The sequence below is a fragment of the Neomonachus schauinslandi genome, chromosome 11 (genome assembly GCF_002201575.2).
Source record: "Neomonachus schauinslandi chromosome 11, ASM220157v2, whole genome shotgun sequence".
Lineage (NCBI taxonomy): Eukaryota > Metazoa > Chordata > Mammalia > Carnivora > Phocidae > Neomonachus > Neomonachus schauinslandi.
Window position 1 is genome coordinate 72,307,773 of NC_058413.1, and position 19,726 is coordinate 72,327,498.

A 19,726-nucleotide genomic window follows, 5' to 3' on the forward strand; every position below is an offset into this window, starting at 1 on the left:
TCTTTCTTTCTTTCTTTCTTTCTTTCTTTCTTTCTTTCTTTCTTTCTTTCTTTCTTTCTCTTTCTTGTTTACTTCTGCATCACTAAGAAAGTAATACAGCATACATCAAAATTGGTCATTACCAGTTTCTTTACTAAATATATATTTCTTATTCATGGATCTCCCAGTTAGTTGACACATTCTATAGTTTTATCCCCCGTTTTGGTCTTCTCCCACCTACAAGCATTCAGCCTTTTTCTACCAACTCAAACATGTCAGCTGGCCCATTCTCAGTCCCACTCTATCCCTTCCTCATGCTGAGATATACTTTGGAGGCCACTATCTGAGCAGACTGCCACTTCTTTAAGACATTCCTCAGGATCTTCTACCACTTAAACTCCCAAGGTCATTTTTTCGTCTTGCGCCAACTCCTCATCCTCCCATCCCGCCGCGTTATATATGGGATTAGTTCTTTTATTTCTTTCTCTGCCAACATCTACTCCTCCATGTTCCTCTTTCTCCATGTCTGTAGGGGGCCGAACACAAGGCTCCCAGCTTCTCTGCTTCCATGGCGTTTCTAAGAGAAGGACACCTCCTCCATCCCCAAATCCAGCTTCATGTGGGGAGGGGGGTGTTATTCTAATACAAATCAGAATATAGATGTAAACAAACAAAGCAAGCTAAACCACAAATCCTAAGCGCTGAGCAAGCCACAAATTGTCTAGAAATAGGGGAGGTACTGATGGTGTTTTCTCCAGCTTTGCTATAACGTAGGTAAGACTAGCCCTTACTCTTCTACTCGAGAGGCTGTCAGGTGGCTTCCGTGTGTTCAGTTTGCCCATCAGCCTACTTGGTCCCTTCGGAGGGGCTTGCAGGACCTCTGCTTCTGAGGAGATTTTTCTCTCAGGGGCTTCCTTTTCCATCTCCCTGGGCCTGGGACAACTGGTCATGTCTCTGGCGTTTATTTCAAGACATTCTGCAGCTGTCTTTGAACTGCCAGAGTCTGCACCAGGATCACAATCAATAAGTAAGTAGAGTGTGTTTGTGGGTTGTTCCCACATTTTCTGCCCTGGGCTTTAGGTCATCCAGCACAGACTGAGGAGTTGGTCCTCTTTGTCCTTTTTCAAGGTCTTTTTGGCTCTGGTCCCCAGAAATCTGTTTTCTGTTCTGTTCTCTTTAGTTTGCCCTAAACATATTTCATGAGTGAGCCCAGTTATGAAGTCTGCTTGTATGCTTCAGTGAGGCTCAACTTCTTCACTAACGTCAGTTCCTTTTAATCTCGCCAAAAGAATTTTGTTTGGACCTATTACAGCATCCAAGAACATCCTCTTTTATAGGCTGAGGTTCAGCTTTTGCTTCTTTGGCTCACTTGTAAAATAGAAATGGCTACTCTTACCCTGTATTCTAGAAAGAGCCTCTGTTTCCCTCTCTTGGCAGCATGACTGACTTTCTCTGTCATGCTTTCCTAGACCAGCCCCATCTTTCTCCTCAGAACTTTTTTATATTTTTCCAGGAAGGAAGTTGGAGAATCTGGTTAAAAGAAAGAATGTTGCAAATAGAGGAAGAGTGTACATTGAGAAACATTAATAAATTAACATTCCTAGTTCATAATCTCTTCCCTCTCTCCAAGTGAATGCCTTAAACGAATACTTCTCACACTGGCACTCCTATTGACAAGAAGAGAGAAAGTGCAACCAGAGAGTCTGAACGTGTAGCAGGAGGTTAGAGGCCTCAGACTACTTGAAGGCCAAGGCCTCCCTGTCCTTTAGCAATATCATTTAATTGATTTACCCTCCTGACCCAAGTTCAACAGGATATGACTCATCCTCCCGCCCACATAAGGGCTTACATGCATGCACCCTGAGAAGGCTCCGTAGCTCGTCTGGGTTAAGGAAAGTCCATGTTATCCACCTTGACTTTTCCTGATATATACGTATATCAACATACATAATAATTTACTAATATTCCTGAATATATACTAACAAAATAAAAACCCAGCTCCTCATAGAAGTCAATCAGTTGTGAAATATTCTTATTGTTATTTATACCAGAGGTTATAAAATAACAGTATTAGTTGCCCCTAATTGTTATGACTTTCCTTTAAATCAGTGGTTCTCTAGTGGAGTGACTTTGCTCCCCAAGTGACACCTGGTGATGCTTGGATATATTTGTGGTTGTCACAACAGGGAAAAGGGATGCTATTGACATCTAGTGCGTAGAGGCCAGATATACTATTACGCATCCTATAATGCACAAGACGACCCCCGCAACAAAGAATTATCCAGACCAAAGTATAGATAGTGCTGAGGTTGAGAAACCTTGCTTTAAGTTTTGAAATATTATTTTACTCATATTCTTCACCAGTTTTCTACTCTATTTTATGATGTTTTTCATAGTTAATGATACATTTTAATATGACTGTTATTTATTTTTATTTATATACCAATTTCTATGAGAAAATTTGCCAAAGTTATTTTTACAGATTTGTATTCACTAAACAAAAATAATTTAGTTATTCTTGGATCTAGAAACATTATTAAATTTAAACTAAGAATCTCCATTTTATATTTTACAGAAGAATCACATGTATTAAAAAACAAACCAAATTATTCTGGAGTATGCTTGACACATAAAAATACGTTAAAGCTTTAATGAAAAGATCTTTAAGAAGTAGTTTGGTTCGGAAACTTCAAGGTAGCTAACAGATAAGATTTCTATGCCCAAGGAAACACTACTTGTTTTTGATGCCTGTAGAAGACAAATGCTGAAAATAATGCTTTCATTTGGCCTTTTCCCTGTTTTATTTCCAAATGTGACCTATGTTTCATTCTCTTGCTTTAAAGCAAATACAGAATAAGAAGATACCAATTATTTACTATTTGGTAGCTGATTTGAAGGTTTAAAGGCGAATTTCTAACTAAACAGATGGGCCTTAAACTTGTTTTACAAAATTTGTATTTTACCAAATGGGAATCATTAGAGGTAAATAATCACTTAGCCAGTGCATATATTTAGAAAGAAGTTTCTCTTCTCTTTTTGCAAAGACCTGTCATGTGACAGTGCTCCACATCTTGCACATGAATTTAAAAAGACAACTATTTCAGTTTGAATTACTGTCACTTGTTGTATATAAAATTCTCTTTAGTTTACAACACACGTGAATGCCAGATGCATCTGGATTTTCACATGAATCACATCTTCTCACTTGTCTTTCCACAACTCTGAAATGTGTCAGTATACATATTAATCCCATTGCATATATTTATTTACTATGCTGTACTACACTCACATTTTTTAAATGTGCTGCATTTCCCATTGGAGGTTAATGACAAAAAGAAATTGTTCTGCATTTTTCTAAGAGCTGTGCCCCCCCAACACTGACCTTTTAGTGTGCTTGTTAGTGGGTCGTTAACATACTAGAACCACACTGTGCAGTGAAATATAATGCAAGCCACAAATATAATTTAAGTTTTTCTAGTAACCACATCAAAAGAAGACAGAAGACATGGGTGAAATTAATACATAATAGTAATATATTTTACTCAATCCATCATATATCTAAAGTGTTATCATTTCAACATACAATCAATGTAAAAAGTTATTAATGAAATAATGAGATATTTTCCATTTCTTTTCATACTAAGTCCTCAAAATCTGGTGTGTATTTACACTTACAACATATCTCCCAATTTGGAAGCCAAGTAGTCACTGGAAATACTTGACCTGTGTTTAGATGTCATAAAATTTACAGTTTAAAAAAGTAGATTTACAGGGGCTCCTGGTTGGCTCAGTTGGTAGAGCATGCAACTCTCGATCTTGAGGTTGTGAATTTGAGCCCCATGTTGGGGGTCGAGTTTTTAAAAAAAGGTAGATTTACGTACCTAAGTTGTTCCAAAGAAACTTGAGAGTGTTTTAGTCACTGAATCAGGTACCAAAGAGTCACTTTCCTAAATATTTGCATCCACAGTGACAAATAATTAATTTGGCTTTTATGCAAAAGCATGCCAATTTTAAAGCTACATCTAAGTTAAACAAATTCACTAGGGCGCCTGGGTGGCTCAGTTGGTTGAGCGACTGCCTTCGGCTCAGGTCATGATCCTGGAGTCCCAGGATCGAGTCCCACATCGGGCTCCCTGCTCAGCAGGGAGTCTGCTTCTCCCTCTGACCCTCCCCCCTCTCATGTGCTCTCTCTCTCATTCTGTCTCTCAAATAAATAAATAAAATCTTAAAAAAAAAAAAAAAAAAAAAACCTTTTAACAAATTCACTAATCTGTGTCAACTCAGTATTATTAACATTGAATTCAAAGGGATATTGCATAGGTCAAAAAACAACTCTCAATTTATCTATATCAACAAAGCTTTTCTCATACTTTTATAGTCAATTTACATAATTCTGTCAATTATAATTAAAATCTTTTGCATATTCATTCATGTTAGAAAAACGTGTCAAATCATTATTATTGATTTATATTATGAAAAGTTTCAATTTTGACATAAATTCTCTTACCAGGATAGCTAGATCACAAATAAGCTTTTTTTTTCTTAGTGACATGATATCTCCAAATATCAGTCTTATAGGTATTCTTTTCTAATAACAGTAAAGAAATAAACTATTATTATCACATTTTACAGAATTTTAATTAACCCTAGTCCATGGTGACTCTGCATTTCAAATTGGCCCGGAGCTAGGCCCTTTTTATACTCCCCTTCCCTGACTGAAGGAAGACCTAGTTGCCCACACGCAGCTTCATGTGGTGGCAAATTTGCAAGGCAGGGAGCCCAGATGGCACCTTCTTCAATTGGCCAAAGTAATGGATGACATTCACATCAAGTCAATTTGTTTTTCTACTTGCGAATCTATTGTTTCACATTTCTTTTGTTTATTTTGAAATTTTAGGCTCATCTGAAAAATCCCCACTGTTTGAAACAGGGACTTTATCCAAACACACCTTTATCCAAACAAGTTTATTAAATCACCTATTGGAATATATTTATCCTCTTATTTCCAAGTCAGTCCAGGAACTTCTGGGGCTAAAGTATTACAGCGAGGGGGGCACCTGGGTGGCTCAATTGGTTAAGCGACTGCCTTCGGCTCAGGTCATGATCCTGGAGTCCCTGGATCGAGTCCCGCATCGGGCTCCCTGCTCAGCAGGGAGTCTGCTTCTCCCTCTGACCCTCCCCCCTCTCATGTGCTCTCTCTCATTCTCTCTCTCTCAAATAAATAAATAAAATCTTTAAAAAAAAAAATATTACAGCGAGGTCCTTCCCCAAACCCAGGTCTCTAGGTCTCCCGGAAAATGTATAAATTTAAGGCTTTGGTTAAAAAAAAAAAAAAAGTTTCTCTGGGAACTCATATGTCCTATACTGTCTGCATAATTATATTTATAGGCTCTGTGAATTTTGGGGTAAGAATTAATGAATAAGAAAACATATGCCCAGGGACGCCTGGGTGGCTCAGTCGGTTAAGCGTCTGCCTTCGGCTCAGGTCATGATCTCAGGGTCTTGGGATCGAGTCCCTCATCGGGCTCCCTGCTCGGCAGGGAGTCTGTTTCTCCCTCTCCCTCTGTCTCTTCCCCCTGCTCGTGCTCTCTCTCTCAAATAAATAAATAAAATCTTTAAAAAAAAAAAAAAGAAAAGAAAACATATGCCCAGGGTGCCTGGGTGGCTCAGTCGTTAAGCGTCTGCCTTCGGCTCAGGTCATGATCCCAGGGTCCTGGGATTGAGTCCCACATCGGGCTCCCTCCTCGAGGGGAAGCCTGCTTCTCCCTCTCCCACTCCCGCTGCTTGTGTTCCTGCTCTCGCTATCTCTGTCTCTGTCAAATAAATAAATAAAATCTTCAAAAAAAAAAAAAAAGCAAACATATGCCCAAAGCTTGTACATGAAATTTTATAGCAGTGTTATTCATAATGGCCAAAAAGAAGAAACATCAAATGTCCAGCAACTGATGAACTAATAAACAAAAATGTGGTATATTCATACAATTAAATATTATCCATCACCAAAAAGGAATAAAATATTGATCCATGCTGTAACATGGATGAACTTTGGAAGCATTATGCTGAGTGAAAGAAGCCAGTCGCAAAGACTATGTCCAGAATGGGTAGTTCCATAGAGACAGAACGTACGTTCGTAGTTGCCAGGGACTAGGGGGAGGGAAAATGGGAAGTGACTACTGATGGGTTTTGGGTTTATTTTGGTTGTGATGAAAATGTTCTGGAATTAGTAGTGATGCCTGCACAACTTCATGAACATACTAACTCCACTGAATTACATACTGTAAATGGGTGAATATTATGGTATGTGGATTATATATAAATCTGTTATTGATATATACAGAGTTATTAAACAAATGATTTTTAAAGATGTCCGTAGTGTTTCCTACAGCCTTTATTAGCAGAGAAACCTCCTGCCCTCGTAACACCCCACCCTGTCTTTGCCAATAAACTACAGGACTGTTTCACTAATGTTGCATGAAACAAATTATTTTTGCATTTTGAATGTTCCAAAAGACCTGGATTTGTCTTTTCTAAAATCTGCCACTTGTAAGCTCTGTGACTCTGGACCAAGTCTGGCCCTCAATTTCCTCATCTACTAAAAGTGGCAATGGATTTGATGACCTGGGTCAGGTACATTTAATAAATATTAGTTTCCCTGCATAAGTGAGTAGAAGAAACCTGGTGATTTGAAAGGACTCTGCCATAACCTCTCTCCCAGAGAACAGCCAAGTACTGCTGGAGAAAATCACTCATCGGGTCATGGTCACAAATCTCAAATGAGTACTCAGCACTGCCAGGAATCCTCTTCTGTTGCTCCAATCAGCTAATTATCCATTTCATTGCAGGCCATTTCAAACCTTCTCCACTCTCAAAAATCACTCCCATGGGCACGCCTGGGTGACTCAGTCAGTTAAGCATCTGCCTTTGGCTCAGGTCATGATCCCAGGGTCCGGGATCGAGCCTGCATCAGGCTCCCACTTAGCAGGGAGTCTGCTTCTTCCTCTGCCCCTCTTCCCCCCACCCCACCCCCATGCACGCTCTCTCTCTCCCTCTCTCTCAAATAAATAAAATCTTTTAAAAAAATCATTCCCTTGCCCCTATCTCCCCTTCTCCTTCTAGTGCTATCTTTTTACTTCACAAGGAAAATAGAAGCCAACAGAGGGCCGCTGTCTTATCTCTCCATATCCAGTTGCATATACTTGTCTACATTCCATCTTCCTTCCTTCTTTCCTTTTGCTTTAGGCAATTCTTCCACCTGGGCTTTGGGACCCACTCCACCTACCTTCCCAGGAACCAACACCATTACCGTTACTCCTCCTCTCTCCTGCCTGGACCCTTTCCAACAGCTTTTAAACTTGCTCAAGCCTCTTATCAACAAAATAAAACACTGGATTCACAGGATTGCTGGTGTTTCTAGTTGCCAGATAAAGTAGGGCTATTACTGGGCAACAGTGGAGCCGTAGACCACGGTTTATAACTCACTGTGTAGGCCAGCTTTGAAATTAGATTCTTCCTGGCTATTGTCTTTAAATTGGGCATTATTGGCATTAATCCAAATTTTACACATTAATATTTTTTACATACCTTTATGATTCTCTCAGATTCACATACAGTGTGCCCGGATTTGTGTGATTAATGATTACTCCTTATCACTAGACTATAAGCCCACTGAGAACAGAGTCTATGTAACTTCAGTGTTGAGCACATAATGAGGACTCAGCAAATATTTGTTGAGTAAATGAATGAAGGAATGAAATTCTGTAAGACAGAGCCAACCAAGGACTCGACACCAGTTAATCTGGAATTAGGCTGGTTCATAGATGTTAAATATTTTTAAATATATTGTAATCATGATATCCAAATGTGAGCACTGGACCTGTTTGATGTTTTTATGTAGGCCATGGAAGCAGGACTCTCAGAGGTGAAAAGTGAGTTACAGTCACGTGATGATCTCTTGAGAATTATAGAAATGGAACGATTGCAGCTGCACAGAGAATTATTAAAAATAGGAGAGTGCCAAAATACTCAAGAAAGTAAAAAAAGGTATATTCTTATTCTCAGCAGCCTGAGAGAAACGGTTCAAGACACGATGTCTGAGTATCTTAAGAGTTTTATATTTAAAACTAGAATTAAAAGTCTATTTGTTTTGTATTAACATGCTGTTAATTATTGGATAACATTTGGTATTAAAAATAAAATCCATGATTATTTCATCTTCAAAATGAGTATGTTTACTTACCTAGATAATTGTATCATATTCTGATTTATGGATACTTATGTATCACAGTGAGTCAGATATTTTCTTGGAACTTTTATTTTTCAGTATATTGTAAAAAAAAGTATAGAGCTGATATTTAATTGTATATATTGATAAATAAGATTTATTCCATATTTTCAAATGCTTTTATTTTGACTGTCTATAAACCTGTTACTAACTTTTTCACTTGTAAATGTTGTATTTCTTTTGGTCTCCATACTCACTACCTTGTCAGTTCCATTAAGGGTTTTGTTACAACAGGTTTTTTTCCTCCTTTAAAAATCAGACAGATATTGTGTATTCCAGAACCACAGGGAAATGGGACTGCTAAGGATTATGAAATATTTATGCTTGTGAGTAGAAAGTCTGACTGTTTGAACCATTCATTAATGTTCAAATTCTCATTGGAACTTGAATCCTTCTCAGATCTCAAGGCCAATGATAGGATTTTAAAAACTGACTAACCAAATGGTAAGGGATATTTTATTGAAAGATGATTACCTTGTTTTAAAGGCAATGATTATTTCTTTAAGTTGTAGGACCTGCTCGAATTTTTTTGAGCTCTACACTTAAACAAATGGCAAATTTAGCTTCCTAAAAATGACCTATCTTATGTCTCACCAAGGACGGTAGAATGCCTGTTAGCCAGTTAGCATTATAGAGTGCTCCATATACAAGCTATAGATCATCATCAATGATGATTAATAAATCTACTGGGAAAATATGAGGCACCAGTGTGGTGAGTTGGTGAGAAATGTCTTTGTACTAAGGATGTATATGCCTAAAAACATAAGAAATTTCCTAGAAAAGCAAACTTTTCACACACTGTGTAACTGTGGTTTTATGGAAGAGCATTGTAGTACTTTCTGTGGATCTGTCTCACAAGGCTAGTGCTGAATTCCAGACCTTGCCAACTTTCCTTCAAGACATGACTTCATCTAAAATCTCAGTTATTCACATATTTGGTCAGTACAATTCTGTTGTTGTGCCTAATGCCGTTCTTTATTTAAGTTGGTATTTGTTTTGGTCTCCAAACTGTAGCTTTCTTATTTGGAGGGTATTCCTCAGTTCTTCTATTCTGAGATCTGATGGAAAGACAGATAATTTATCTTTTCACAGCTTCCATTGTATTTCAGACTTTGGGCCTAGTCTTCTTAGCCTTCATCTTTCCCATTGAAAGTTTCTCATCCTTTTGGTTTGTTCTCATATGAAGGTGATTCTAGCCTCTTTACTGGTTGAGTTTCTTTCCTTTGGACTCTGTTTCTTCTTTCCAGTTGTATTAAAGTGAAGCAGCCCAGGCTCCTAAGTGCAGTTTTATACACGTAGCATAGTAATGCTTTTATTCATTTTCAGAACCTTTCTCAATAATGGTAAGATTTTGTTAGCTTTTCCTTTTTCTTTAGCTACAGAAGCACCTTGGGCTGATACGTTCTGAGAGTTATTAAAAATAATTCCAACACTCCTTTCCTACATGACAAATGATAATTCCTTTATATATTGTTAGCATGTTGTATTAGCATAATTATTGTTTTCTCCTTTGAACTTGTCCACATTGACATTTGACATTTGTTCCAGTTGCTCAGTGAAATTTACGAGACCATCATGAGGTTGTTTTTTGTTGTTGTTGTTCTTTTGTTTTTTTCCCAATCAGTTCAGCATTCCACTCCCTGAAATTGCTTAGGAAGAATTGAAAAATAGGAAATGTCATTTTTCACCCCTTTCAAATAAAAGCAAATAAGAAAAATTTAAGACTGATTCTGAAATAATGTTGGAGGAGAATATTGGATACAATGCTCACACTATATTACTGAGTAGGAAACAAAAGGGGACTGAAAAATAATGTGTACTGTATATTCTAACTGTATGGGAAACATGTATTTATACACACATACATAGAAAAAAAGACAATTAATATACACAAAAATGCCAACAATGCTTTTTCCCCGATGATAACATTATAGCAGCATATACTCTGATACACTCTGTTTTCTACAGTTAACACATATATTTGATAATCAGAAGAAAGGCAACCCGGTCTAGATACAAGTACCTCAAGATATCACTATAAATTTACACCTTTTAAAAGATACCTTCATTTTCAATGTTTACATCAGTTATTTCTCTATCATTGCTCAGATTTTGTTTTGTGTGGTTTAAGTTTGTGATTTATGGAACCTTTTAAAAAGTTCTTTGGAAATCTGAACTTGTATTCACTTACAGGTAGGCACATTCCTCAAAACCCCAGACTTGACCAGATTAGTCAAGCAATAGAAAGCATGCTATTGTCCTTGCCTGGCTATCTTTATTTTCTGTTTTAATGATTTTTCATTTATCAGCTTTCCTGATCTAGAAGTGAACCTGCTTGTACTTCTCCAAACTTCCTGTAGAAATTGTACTTTTTATACTAGTTTCTGCTTTTCCCCTCTGGTATCCATATGTGATGGCAATTCCACTTTATAAATTAAGCAGCCAAAGAACAGATGTATTTGAGCTTCCTGTGGGTAGACTGTCAGATTTAGTCACTTTGGGTCACTTTTATGGAGTAGTTGCTCCCCTCAGACTTCTCCTAACATGGTTCCTTTCCATGATGTACAAGCAAGTTAGATGTGTTTCCTTTTTTTTTTAAGGGGTTCCCAAGCTATCTTATTATAGGAAACAGTCTTCTTATATAAAAATCTTATCTACATATGCAAACCCAGTATTCTGCCAATTTTCAAGACATAATTGAAATTCCATATTAATTGTTACCTTTTTTTTTTTTCACTCAAACCGTTTGCACTCAGTTAAATATGTAAATACTTAGGGGATCTGAATGTATTAGAATTTGCAATCTGGAACTAGAAATGTTTCCAATAAACTAATAATCTATCTCTGCAACCTACAATAGTGTAAATTAACAATATAATCATGAGAGTTTACCAAGTCAAGGTTAATTTTTATTCACATTATTTAATTTGTAGACTTGAATCATCTTATTCACCTTCTACTAAAGAACCAGAAAGGAAAAGGAAAGAGCTGTTTTCAGTGACCCTAGATCAACCAAATCATGAAAAAGAATTGAACAAGGTATGGAAAATAATGGGCTTCATTCTTCCAGGCAGATCTGAAGTCCCTGAACACAAACGGAGGAAAAAAACCTTTCTTCTCATTCCCTTCTTTTCCCTTCTATATTTTCCCCTAAGATAATAACCTACCAGGCTGCTAATTCCGACATTCTTCTGCGTGATGCTGTAACAAACACAAACCTTAGGTCTTCACTGTGCCACTGGGAGACTGTGGCTTCATTGCAAGTAGCTTATGGCAAGAAGTGTGAGAGCCCAGACTCAGGCCTCCAACCATCTAGTAGGTACCTAAGCTCGGGGAAGTTGCTGTGCAAGTTGCTCAGGCTCCTCATTTCTAGGATGGGGTTGGGATCCTTAGCACTTGCCTCAAACAACTGTGATGAGGCTTAAAGGGGATACCAATAACCCTGCTACTTAAATAGCACTCCGCATGGGCCAGGAGGGGCTCTCTGAGGGCCTAACAAATCTCAGCTCATTGATTCCTCACAACCACCCTATAAGGAAGGTACTAATATTATCTTTTTTTCCCATTTGACGACATTGAGGCACAGAGAAGTTGGGTAATTTCCCCCAATATTACACAGCTATTGGGCAGCAGAGGTCAGGTTCAGATCCAGGCAATCTGACTCCAGAGCTCATACTCTTCCCTTAAGTTAAAATCCATTCAAAAAATGCATGTAAAGAGCTTAGAACAGGGCCTGCCTAGCTCAGAGGAGGCACCTAGTGAGTGACGGCTGCTACTATTATTGGTTACCTTTTGTCCCTGAGCACCTAACCCATGCCAGGTAATCTGCCAGGAGCTAGGAACACAAGGATGAATAAGCCTGGGCCCTGTCCTAGAAAACCTGTGGTTTTCAACTCTCTACAAAAAGTATATTCTCTTCTCCCTCTAGCAAAATCCAGTAGGGGCTTCCTTTCCATGAGCTTATCATGGCTACTACCCACATCTCTGGTCTTTAGGTTTGAGGATCACACCTAAATATTCAATGCTATATGATCTAAACCGTTGTTAAAAGTAGGGACAACCTGGACATGGCTTCGAATCATTATCTATCCCAGCACAGCGCCTGACATACAAAAGTGAAAATAAATATTTGGAGAACAAATGAATCAATATAAAGGTGGAGGTCTCCCATAATTGTATCGGCTCATAAATTCAGTGGCCATTTGTATAAATTCAGCATATATTTATTGAGCATCTAGTAGGACTACAGCTATTCTGCTTGTTTCTGTAGGAAATGCAGTGATGCAAAAGACAAATCCTGTCTCCCACAGAGCTGTCAAGTAGCTTTAAATTAAGTGTAGAAAAGTTGTTATGAATTAATGATCATTTTCCTTTTATTTTTCACATGATCCCATGAAATTGATTTCACTGCTATTTAAACATATAACTTTAAAAAACTCTTTGTTTGCTGGTATCCCCAATGAAGGTATTATGATACAAAGGTTGATTAAAGCCACCTGAAGTATAGTTACACCGTTCTTAACCTCATAGACTCAGTAACACTTTGAATAACAAGGAATCTACTGACATCGCACAGTTTCAATATGGAAGGAGAGAATATTAGGCACAAATTCTCTTCATAGGCTCTTGGAGACCTCTAGATAATGCACTGCTGTGCAGAAAAGGTAACAAATGAATTGTGTATAAATAGCTATAGCTCCCAGGAAGTGTTTTTGGAGAGCATTTTCGTTCTCTTGTAATAAAAGCAACAAGAACCATGTATTAGGAATCTTGCAAGTGTTTTATTTCTTTCTCTTTTTTCAGTGTAGAACTATTTTTGTCATGTACTTCGTGATAAAACTGACATTTTTAATAAAGCCAAAAGTCATTTAGAGATCGGTAAATTAATCTCATTTAGAGGGAAGCTTTGCAGTAGAGCATGTTGTTTTAATATCTAAATGCTCTGAAAGTAATAAAAACAGTTTACTCCTTTTTCATAATAGTATATTCATTTTTTTTTTACATTTTGAAAGTTCCATTTTAAGGGAAACTTAACTACACAACAGGGATGCAATCAGCAAAATCCAAACTGGGATAAACCACAGAAGAACCCCGTTGTTTCATCAAATAAATTGTAAAGAAAAAAATCAGAGAAGACTGGAGATGAAAGGAGACTTGTAACACTGTCCTCGGGGTGAGGGTATTTTGTACTCCTCTCTCCCAGTCTTCCCTTTTGCTCCTAGGAGCTGGATAACTTGGGCCCAGTCCATTCCCTTCCCTGGGAGTCTTCTTTTTTTCTCTCTCTCTCTCATCTGTTCAATGATGGGGTTGGGGTTGGACCGTGAGACCCCTAAGGTCATGTCCAACTCTGAAACTTTTTTTTTTTAAGGGGCAGAGGGAGAGGCAGGGGGAGAGGGAGAAAGAGAATCTTAAGCAGACTCCACACCCAGTGCAGAGCCCAACATGGGGCTCGATCTCACGACCCTGAGGTCATGACCTGAGCCAAAATCAAGAGTCAGATGCTTAACCAACTGAGTCACCCAGGCGCCCCCCCCAACTCTGAAACTCTAAAAATATTAATAATAGGAATAGAAGCACATGAGGGGTTGGTGGTATAGAGTTGAGGACAGATCAGGTTTTCCTTCGGGACATGCATCCTTTCCACATTAGGTCATCCCACGCTAGCTTTTTTCACTGTGTGAACAACCTTCCAGAGTTCGGCTCATAGGGGTTACATAGCACGGTGGGTAAGGTCTTGGAATCAGACTGCCTATCGCCAGGAATGTGACTGTGAAAAGTTACGTACTTAACTTCTCATTCTGCAAAATAGAGAACTGTTGCTGGGATTAAATGAGATGATGTATGTAGACTACATAGAACACGCACAAACACACACAAAAGAGGAGCTTTATAAAGATATGAGCCAGTCCCCATATTTAGATCCCAATTCAGATAAACAAAAAACATTCATTACAGTCCTGATACATTTTTAAATTTGAATACTTCCTGGATATTTGATGATATTGAGGAATTGCTAATATTTTTAAGATCTTATATTGGTGTTCTGGCTATGTTAAAAAAAGAAAGAGTGCCCTTTTTCTTTTATAGATAGATCCTGAAATCTTTAAAGATTAAATGAAAAAAAAATCAATTTTAGAAGTAAGTGCCCTGAGGAAATTCATTTAAATCTCTTCATGGATGGGCTCCGTTAAACTCTCCAGCCTTATTTCTCACAACATGCCGCGTCCCAACCACCCGAGACTCGTCTTGCTCCACTGGGCGTGCAGAGTCTTCCCTGCACTCGTTGCCCTGGGTCCTTCTCCATCCCTGCCTTCCATCTGGCTTCCATTCGTCCTTCAGTATTTGTCTGATGTCCACCCCCACTCTGGGAAGCCCATCCTGACATCCCCAGGCTGGGTTAAACACCCCTCCCCCACATACCGCTGACGTGGAATGCTACTCTGTGTTGTAACTGTTGATTTTTGTTTCCCCCAATGGACTATGATTTTCTTGAGATTGCTGACTATTCACTTTATCTTCAAATCTCAAGAATTAGAGACAGTGAATGATTTCTAGAAAGGTGGTAAGAGGCTGGATCAAGACAGTAGTAGTAGAAATGGAGAGCAGAGGAGAGATTTAGAAGAAGTTGAAGTGCAAGGGACAGAATTTGCTGCCTGACTGCATTTGGCACAACAAGGATAGGGAGGAGCCCAAGGTGATCCAGAGGTTGCTGACAGGGAAGGCCTAACCTGGTTAAGAACAAGAGACTCCACAGGCTTAAGGGGAGGGAGGTGATGCATTTTCAGACACACATTAAGTTTGAAATTTATTATAACATGATTCTGAAAAACATACTGTTTAGTCATAAACAGTACACACAAGTTAGTCAAAAAGGCACTGAATTTAAAGCTAAGAGTCCTAGATTCTAGTCCCAGCTCTGCCAGTTAATAGCTTTATGACCTTGAGCAAGTCACTTAACCTTTCTCGGCCAATTTTTTCTCCCTAAAAACATGCTTGGTCCGTCCGCCTCTGGTTAGTGGGTCTAAGGCTTTTCCACCACGCATTCTGCAGTGGTCGTTTGATGGGTATGAAGTTCCAGCACAGTGTCTATAGTTGACACTTAAAATTTTAAGAGGGTAGATCCCATGTTAAGTGTTCTTACCACACACACACACAAATGTAAAGCAAAAAAAGGAACACAAAGAAACTTTTGGAGGTAATGGGTATGATTATTATATTGATTGTGGTGATAGTAACATGAGTGTATGTCCAAATTCACCAAACTGTCTACGATAATTATGTGCAGTTTTTGTATACTAATTATCCCTCAGTTATGCTGGGAGGTAAGTGCTTGATAATATTTTCTTCACCTTCCTGTCAAAGTAGTTATCAAAGTAGCATCAGTAGTAAGTGACGATTTGCATCCAATAGAAAATAGAAGTGAGAAATGGAATTTTGAATTTGAAAGGAAAAAAGTTAAATGAGTCATTTATTGTAAATATCTGTTTTTAATTCAGCACTGATCGGAAAAGGAGGGTAAAGTGGGGCCTGCCAAAAGACAGGAAGACTGAACACAAGCTTTAAGCTGCTTGATAAATAAAAAGATTTGTTAATACTTGCCGGAATGTCTCTGCTGCAGATAAGAAGCCAACTCTATCAGGAGGAAGAGTACCATGGCTCTGAGCAGGAAAGAATGAGGAATGAAATCTCTGACCTAACAGAGGAGCTTCATCAGAAGGAGATCACTATAGCAACTATCATGAAGAAAGCTGCCCTTCTGGAAAGACAGTTAAAAATGGAGTTAGAAATAAAAGAAAAAATGTTAGCAAAACAACAGGTACGCAAGCGGGCAGGACCACCCTTGTCCGGGTCACTGTCTTGCCCAGTGCAGACCGTGGTTTTCCTCGATGACCAGCAAAGCACTGCATTTCTCAGTGTTCAGTCTGAGACTAGCCTCACAGAAATGCTTGCTGGAGCCACATAAAGCCTTTACAAAATAATGCAAAGTGTCATCAAAACAGAACGAGGGCAAAAGTGACGACACAAGATAATTGCATTAAATCTCATCCTAACATTTCCTTGTGAACCATATTTTGATCACCTCCCACAGTATGCTCTAGTCAAAGATTTCTTCTTGAATTGGTGTCCTGTAGTTCCACTAATATTTTTGTCTTAAAAAAAAAAAGCCTCTATTCCAGCTTTTTGTGGATACTTCTCACCCCAATTTTATGTATGTATTTTGGGATTTTTTTTAAGATTTTATTTATTTGAGAGAGAGCATGAGAGCAGGTTGAGGGGCAGAGGGAGAAGCAGGCTCCCCGCTGAGCAAGGAACCTGATGTGGGGCTCCATCCCAAAACTCCAGGATCATGACCTGAGCAGAAAGCAGATGCTTAACCGACTGAGCCACCCAGGCACCCCATATCTTGGGGTTTTAAAAAAGGATGTTGAAACATGAAAATTAGTCCATATTTACTGAACATTGACTCACTGCACAGCATGGTTCATGGTAAAAAAAACAGCAATTATACCATTCTGCTGTTAAAATCCTGCAAGTAACTTCAAAGTCCTCCCTCCCTTCCTTTTTTCCTCCTTCCTCCCTTCCTTTCTTCCTATTTCTTTTGAAATTCCCTCAATCCCTTACTCATCATCAAATTGGTGACCTGTTATTAAAAGCATAGGGGTTATCTGTTTTTGTTTTTTTTTTGCTCTCCAAATCGAGAGGCTTTGAGAGCACCATTCTATAACTTTCTAGGCATTTGAGGGTCACTTCACCAAAAAGATGGCTATTTAAACCCTGTGTATTATAAAAACGAGAGTCAGCCTTTGTCCAATTATAAACCTTAAACTGATTAATTTGTACAGTACACAGGAACACAGCATAGATGGGATAATATCATAGGCTGTACCTGTGTAGGAAAAGAGACTTTTTTAAAAGATTTTATTTATTATTTATTTGACAGAGAGGGAGACAGCAAGAGAGGGAACCCAAGCAGGGGGAGTGGGAGAGGGAGAAGCAGGCTTCCCGCCGAGCAGGGAGCCCGATGCGGGGCTCGATTCCAAGACCCTGGGATCATGACCTGAGCCGAAGGCAGACGCTTAACCACTCACCCACCCAGGCACCCCTGAGAAAAGATATTGAGAGGTGTTAGCAGTGATCTGTGGGGTTGGATTATGGATGCTTCTTATTTTCATCTTTATATTTTTCTATGTTTTTAGATTTTTGTTAAGGAGAAAATATTTTATAATCTATGAAAGTAAATCATTTCAAGGGAAGTGTTTTATATAGAAATGAGGCCTATATGATAAAAGAGCAGATACTATGTCTAAGTACTGTCAAATAGAAGAAATCAGGGAAAAATAAATACATTAGACGAAATGAAATAGTCACCAAAAAGAAAGAGGGTAGCTTGGCAGACATATTAGAAAGAACAAAATTAAATATAAAAGTTACATTTGCATATTGTAAAAATTAATTAGGTAGTGAATAACTCCATGGGCAGTGTTATTGGAGCGTTTTTTTTAAATTGTGATTTTTCAGGGCGCCTGGGTGGCTCAGTCCTTAAGCCTCTGCCTTCGGCTCAGGTCATGATCCCAGGGTCCTGGGATCTAGCCCCCCCCATCGGGCTCCCCGCTCAACGGGAAGCCTGCTTCTCCCTCTCCCACTCCCACTGCTTGTGTTCTGTCTCTCACTGTGTCTCTCTCTGTCAAATAAATAAATAAAATCTTTAAAAAATAAAAATAAGTTGTGATTTTTCTGGTGCTTATTTGCATACAGTAGAAAATAGAAGTGAGAAATGGAATTTTAGAATTGGAAAGAAAAAAGTAAATGAGTCATTTTTGTCAATATGTGTTTTTAATTTAGCACTGATCAGGAAAGGAGGGTTAAGTGAGGGCTGCCAAAGAGAGAACTGAATGCAAATACTGATTTAGGATGATCATGCCTAATCAGTGTTTCTCTTCACTACACTTAGAAAACATTTAGGTTAATAAAATTAATTTTAATACAATTGTGAGCTTTTATTATGTATTTTACACTCACTTTTACCTACTGATCTGCTTTCAGGTCTCAGATATGAGATACAAAGCTGTCCGAATGGAAAATACACACCTGAAAGGAATGATGGGAGATTTAGACCCCGGACGGTACATGGTAATAACGCTGAAATCATTCAGTAAATCGAACCGAGAGATTACAGAGTTAGTCAGGATTTACCCAGACCTTATTTACTAAGCATTTCCTGTGTGTCAGGCAGGCAGGGGTTGGGCGGCAAATTATCTTGCACTTGGATTAAACTTAATTTTTATCCTCAGCCTGGAACATTTGAATTTCGAGTTTTCTCCTTTGCTCTTTTCTTGGATTGGGCTAAATTCTGATCGTTTCCTCCAACATGCTACGTGCTTGCTTTTGCTCCTGCTGTTATCTCTGAAATCCTGCATCTTACATGGCCTGACTCACATGTCAGCCTTACCCTTGATGAAGCCACCCCTGAAACCCCAGTCAGAGTGAACTGGTCCATCCACACTTGGTTTGTATTTTGGTCTCACTTGTTTGGTAGCCTGTCACTTCCCGACTGGATGGTGAACAGGGACCACGTTTTGTTCATGTTTGTCGCACCAGCACCTCAAAATGTCAGGGGTATAGTAAGTGTTCACTGGATGTTGATTGAATATAAGGGAGGATGAACAAATGAATGACTGAGGATTGACCTTGTGGTTTGAACCAGTGGCTCTATAGATTAACACAGGGCAGCTAAAACAGGCTCTGTGCCTTTCATTTCCCTTGTTCAATATAGCCCTTGAAGGTGGGTTTTTATATGTAAATAGAACTTTTATTTATCAAACTAAGGAAATACCATTGTTACTTCTTTAGCATTTATTTGCTCTGAGAGAAAATTCTAAAATAAAATAATGTCCCTGCCATTGAGAGAATGGAGAGGATAAAAGATGAGCATGGGTGGCCAGTTCAGTTTCCTCAGCTATGACGTGAGGAAGTTGGAGTAGGGGTTCTCCATGATGCTGTATTTCTGTGAGAGTAGGTTCTCGTTCCCATAATGGTAAGTGTTCTAGCATCAGAGAGTTAGAAGCATTCTTCAAGCATTCTGCCTTCTTTGGCCCTGGTGACAGATTCTGTGATCAGAGGACAGATGGATAAAAAGGAAAGTATATATGGTTTCCCTATCTGTTACATAAAATCTGTGTGACATTTAGGACTCTTATTTCTAAAGGCTTGACACACAAAAATTTAAATTGGGTCCTGCCCCCATGAGTATCTTTTTTTTCCCTCTCACAAAATGGTTTTTGTGTTATTTTTCTTTTTATTTCAAACTAAATGTTTTTCGGTGTGAATTCTGCGTCATCACAGCCCACACTGAGCCTGCTTCACACTGGCTTGGATAGGCATTTGGCTTTCTTCATTGATTTGTTTTTTTCAAGAAATAAAACACATAAAGATATGTAAAGAAGAAGCTAATTATCCCACTGCTAT

General features: G+C 38.6%; 1 protein-coding gene across 1 annotated transcript in view; it reads left to right on the plus strand.

Annotated features, from left to right (window-relative positions):
* DEUP1 (deuterosome assembly protein 1) overlaps positions 1 to 19,726 on the plus strand; it is an 86,552-nt gene that overhangs the window by 41,074 nt on the left and 25,752 nt on the right. The window contains exons 7-10 of the mRNA XM_021679087.1: positions 7,874 to 8,019; positions 11,194 to 11,299; positions 15,879 to 16,076; positions 18,305 to 18,391. Coding sequence (XP_021534762.1) covers positions 7,874 to 8,019; positions 11,194 to 11,299; positions 15,879 to 16,076; positions 18,305 to 18,391 — 537 coding nt within the window. The remainder of the gene's footprint in view (positions 1 to 7,873; positions 8,020 to 11,193; positions 11,300 to 15,878; positions 16,077 to 18,304; positions 18,392 to 19,726) is intronic.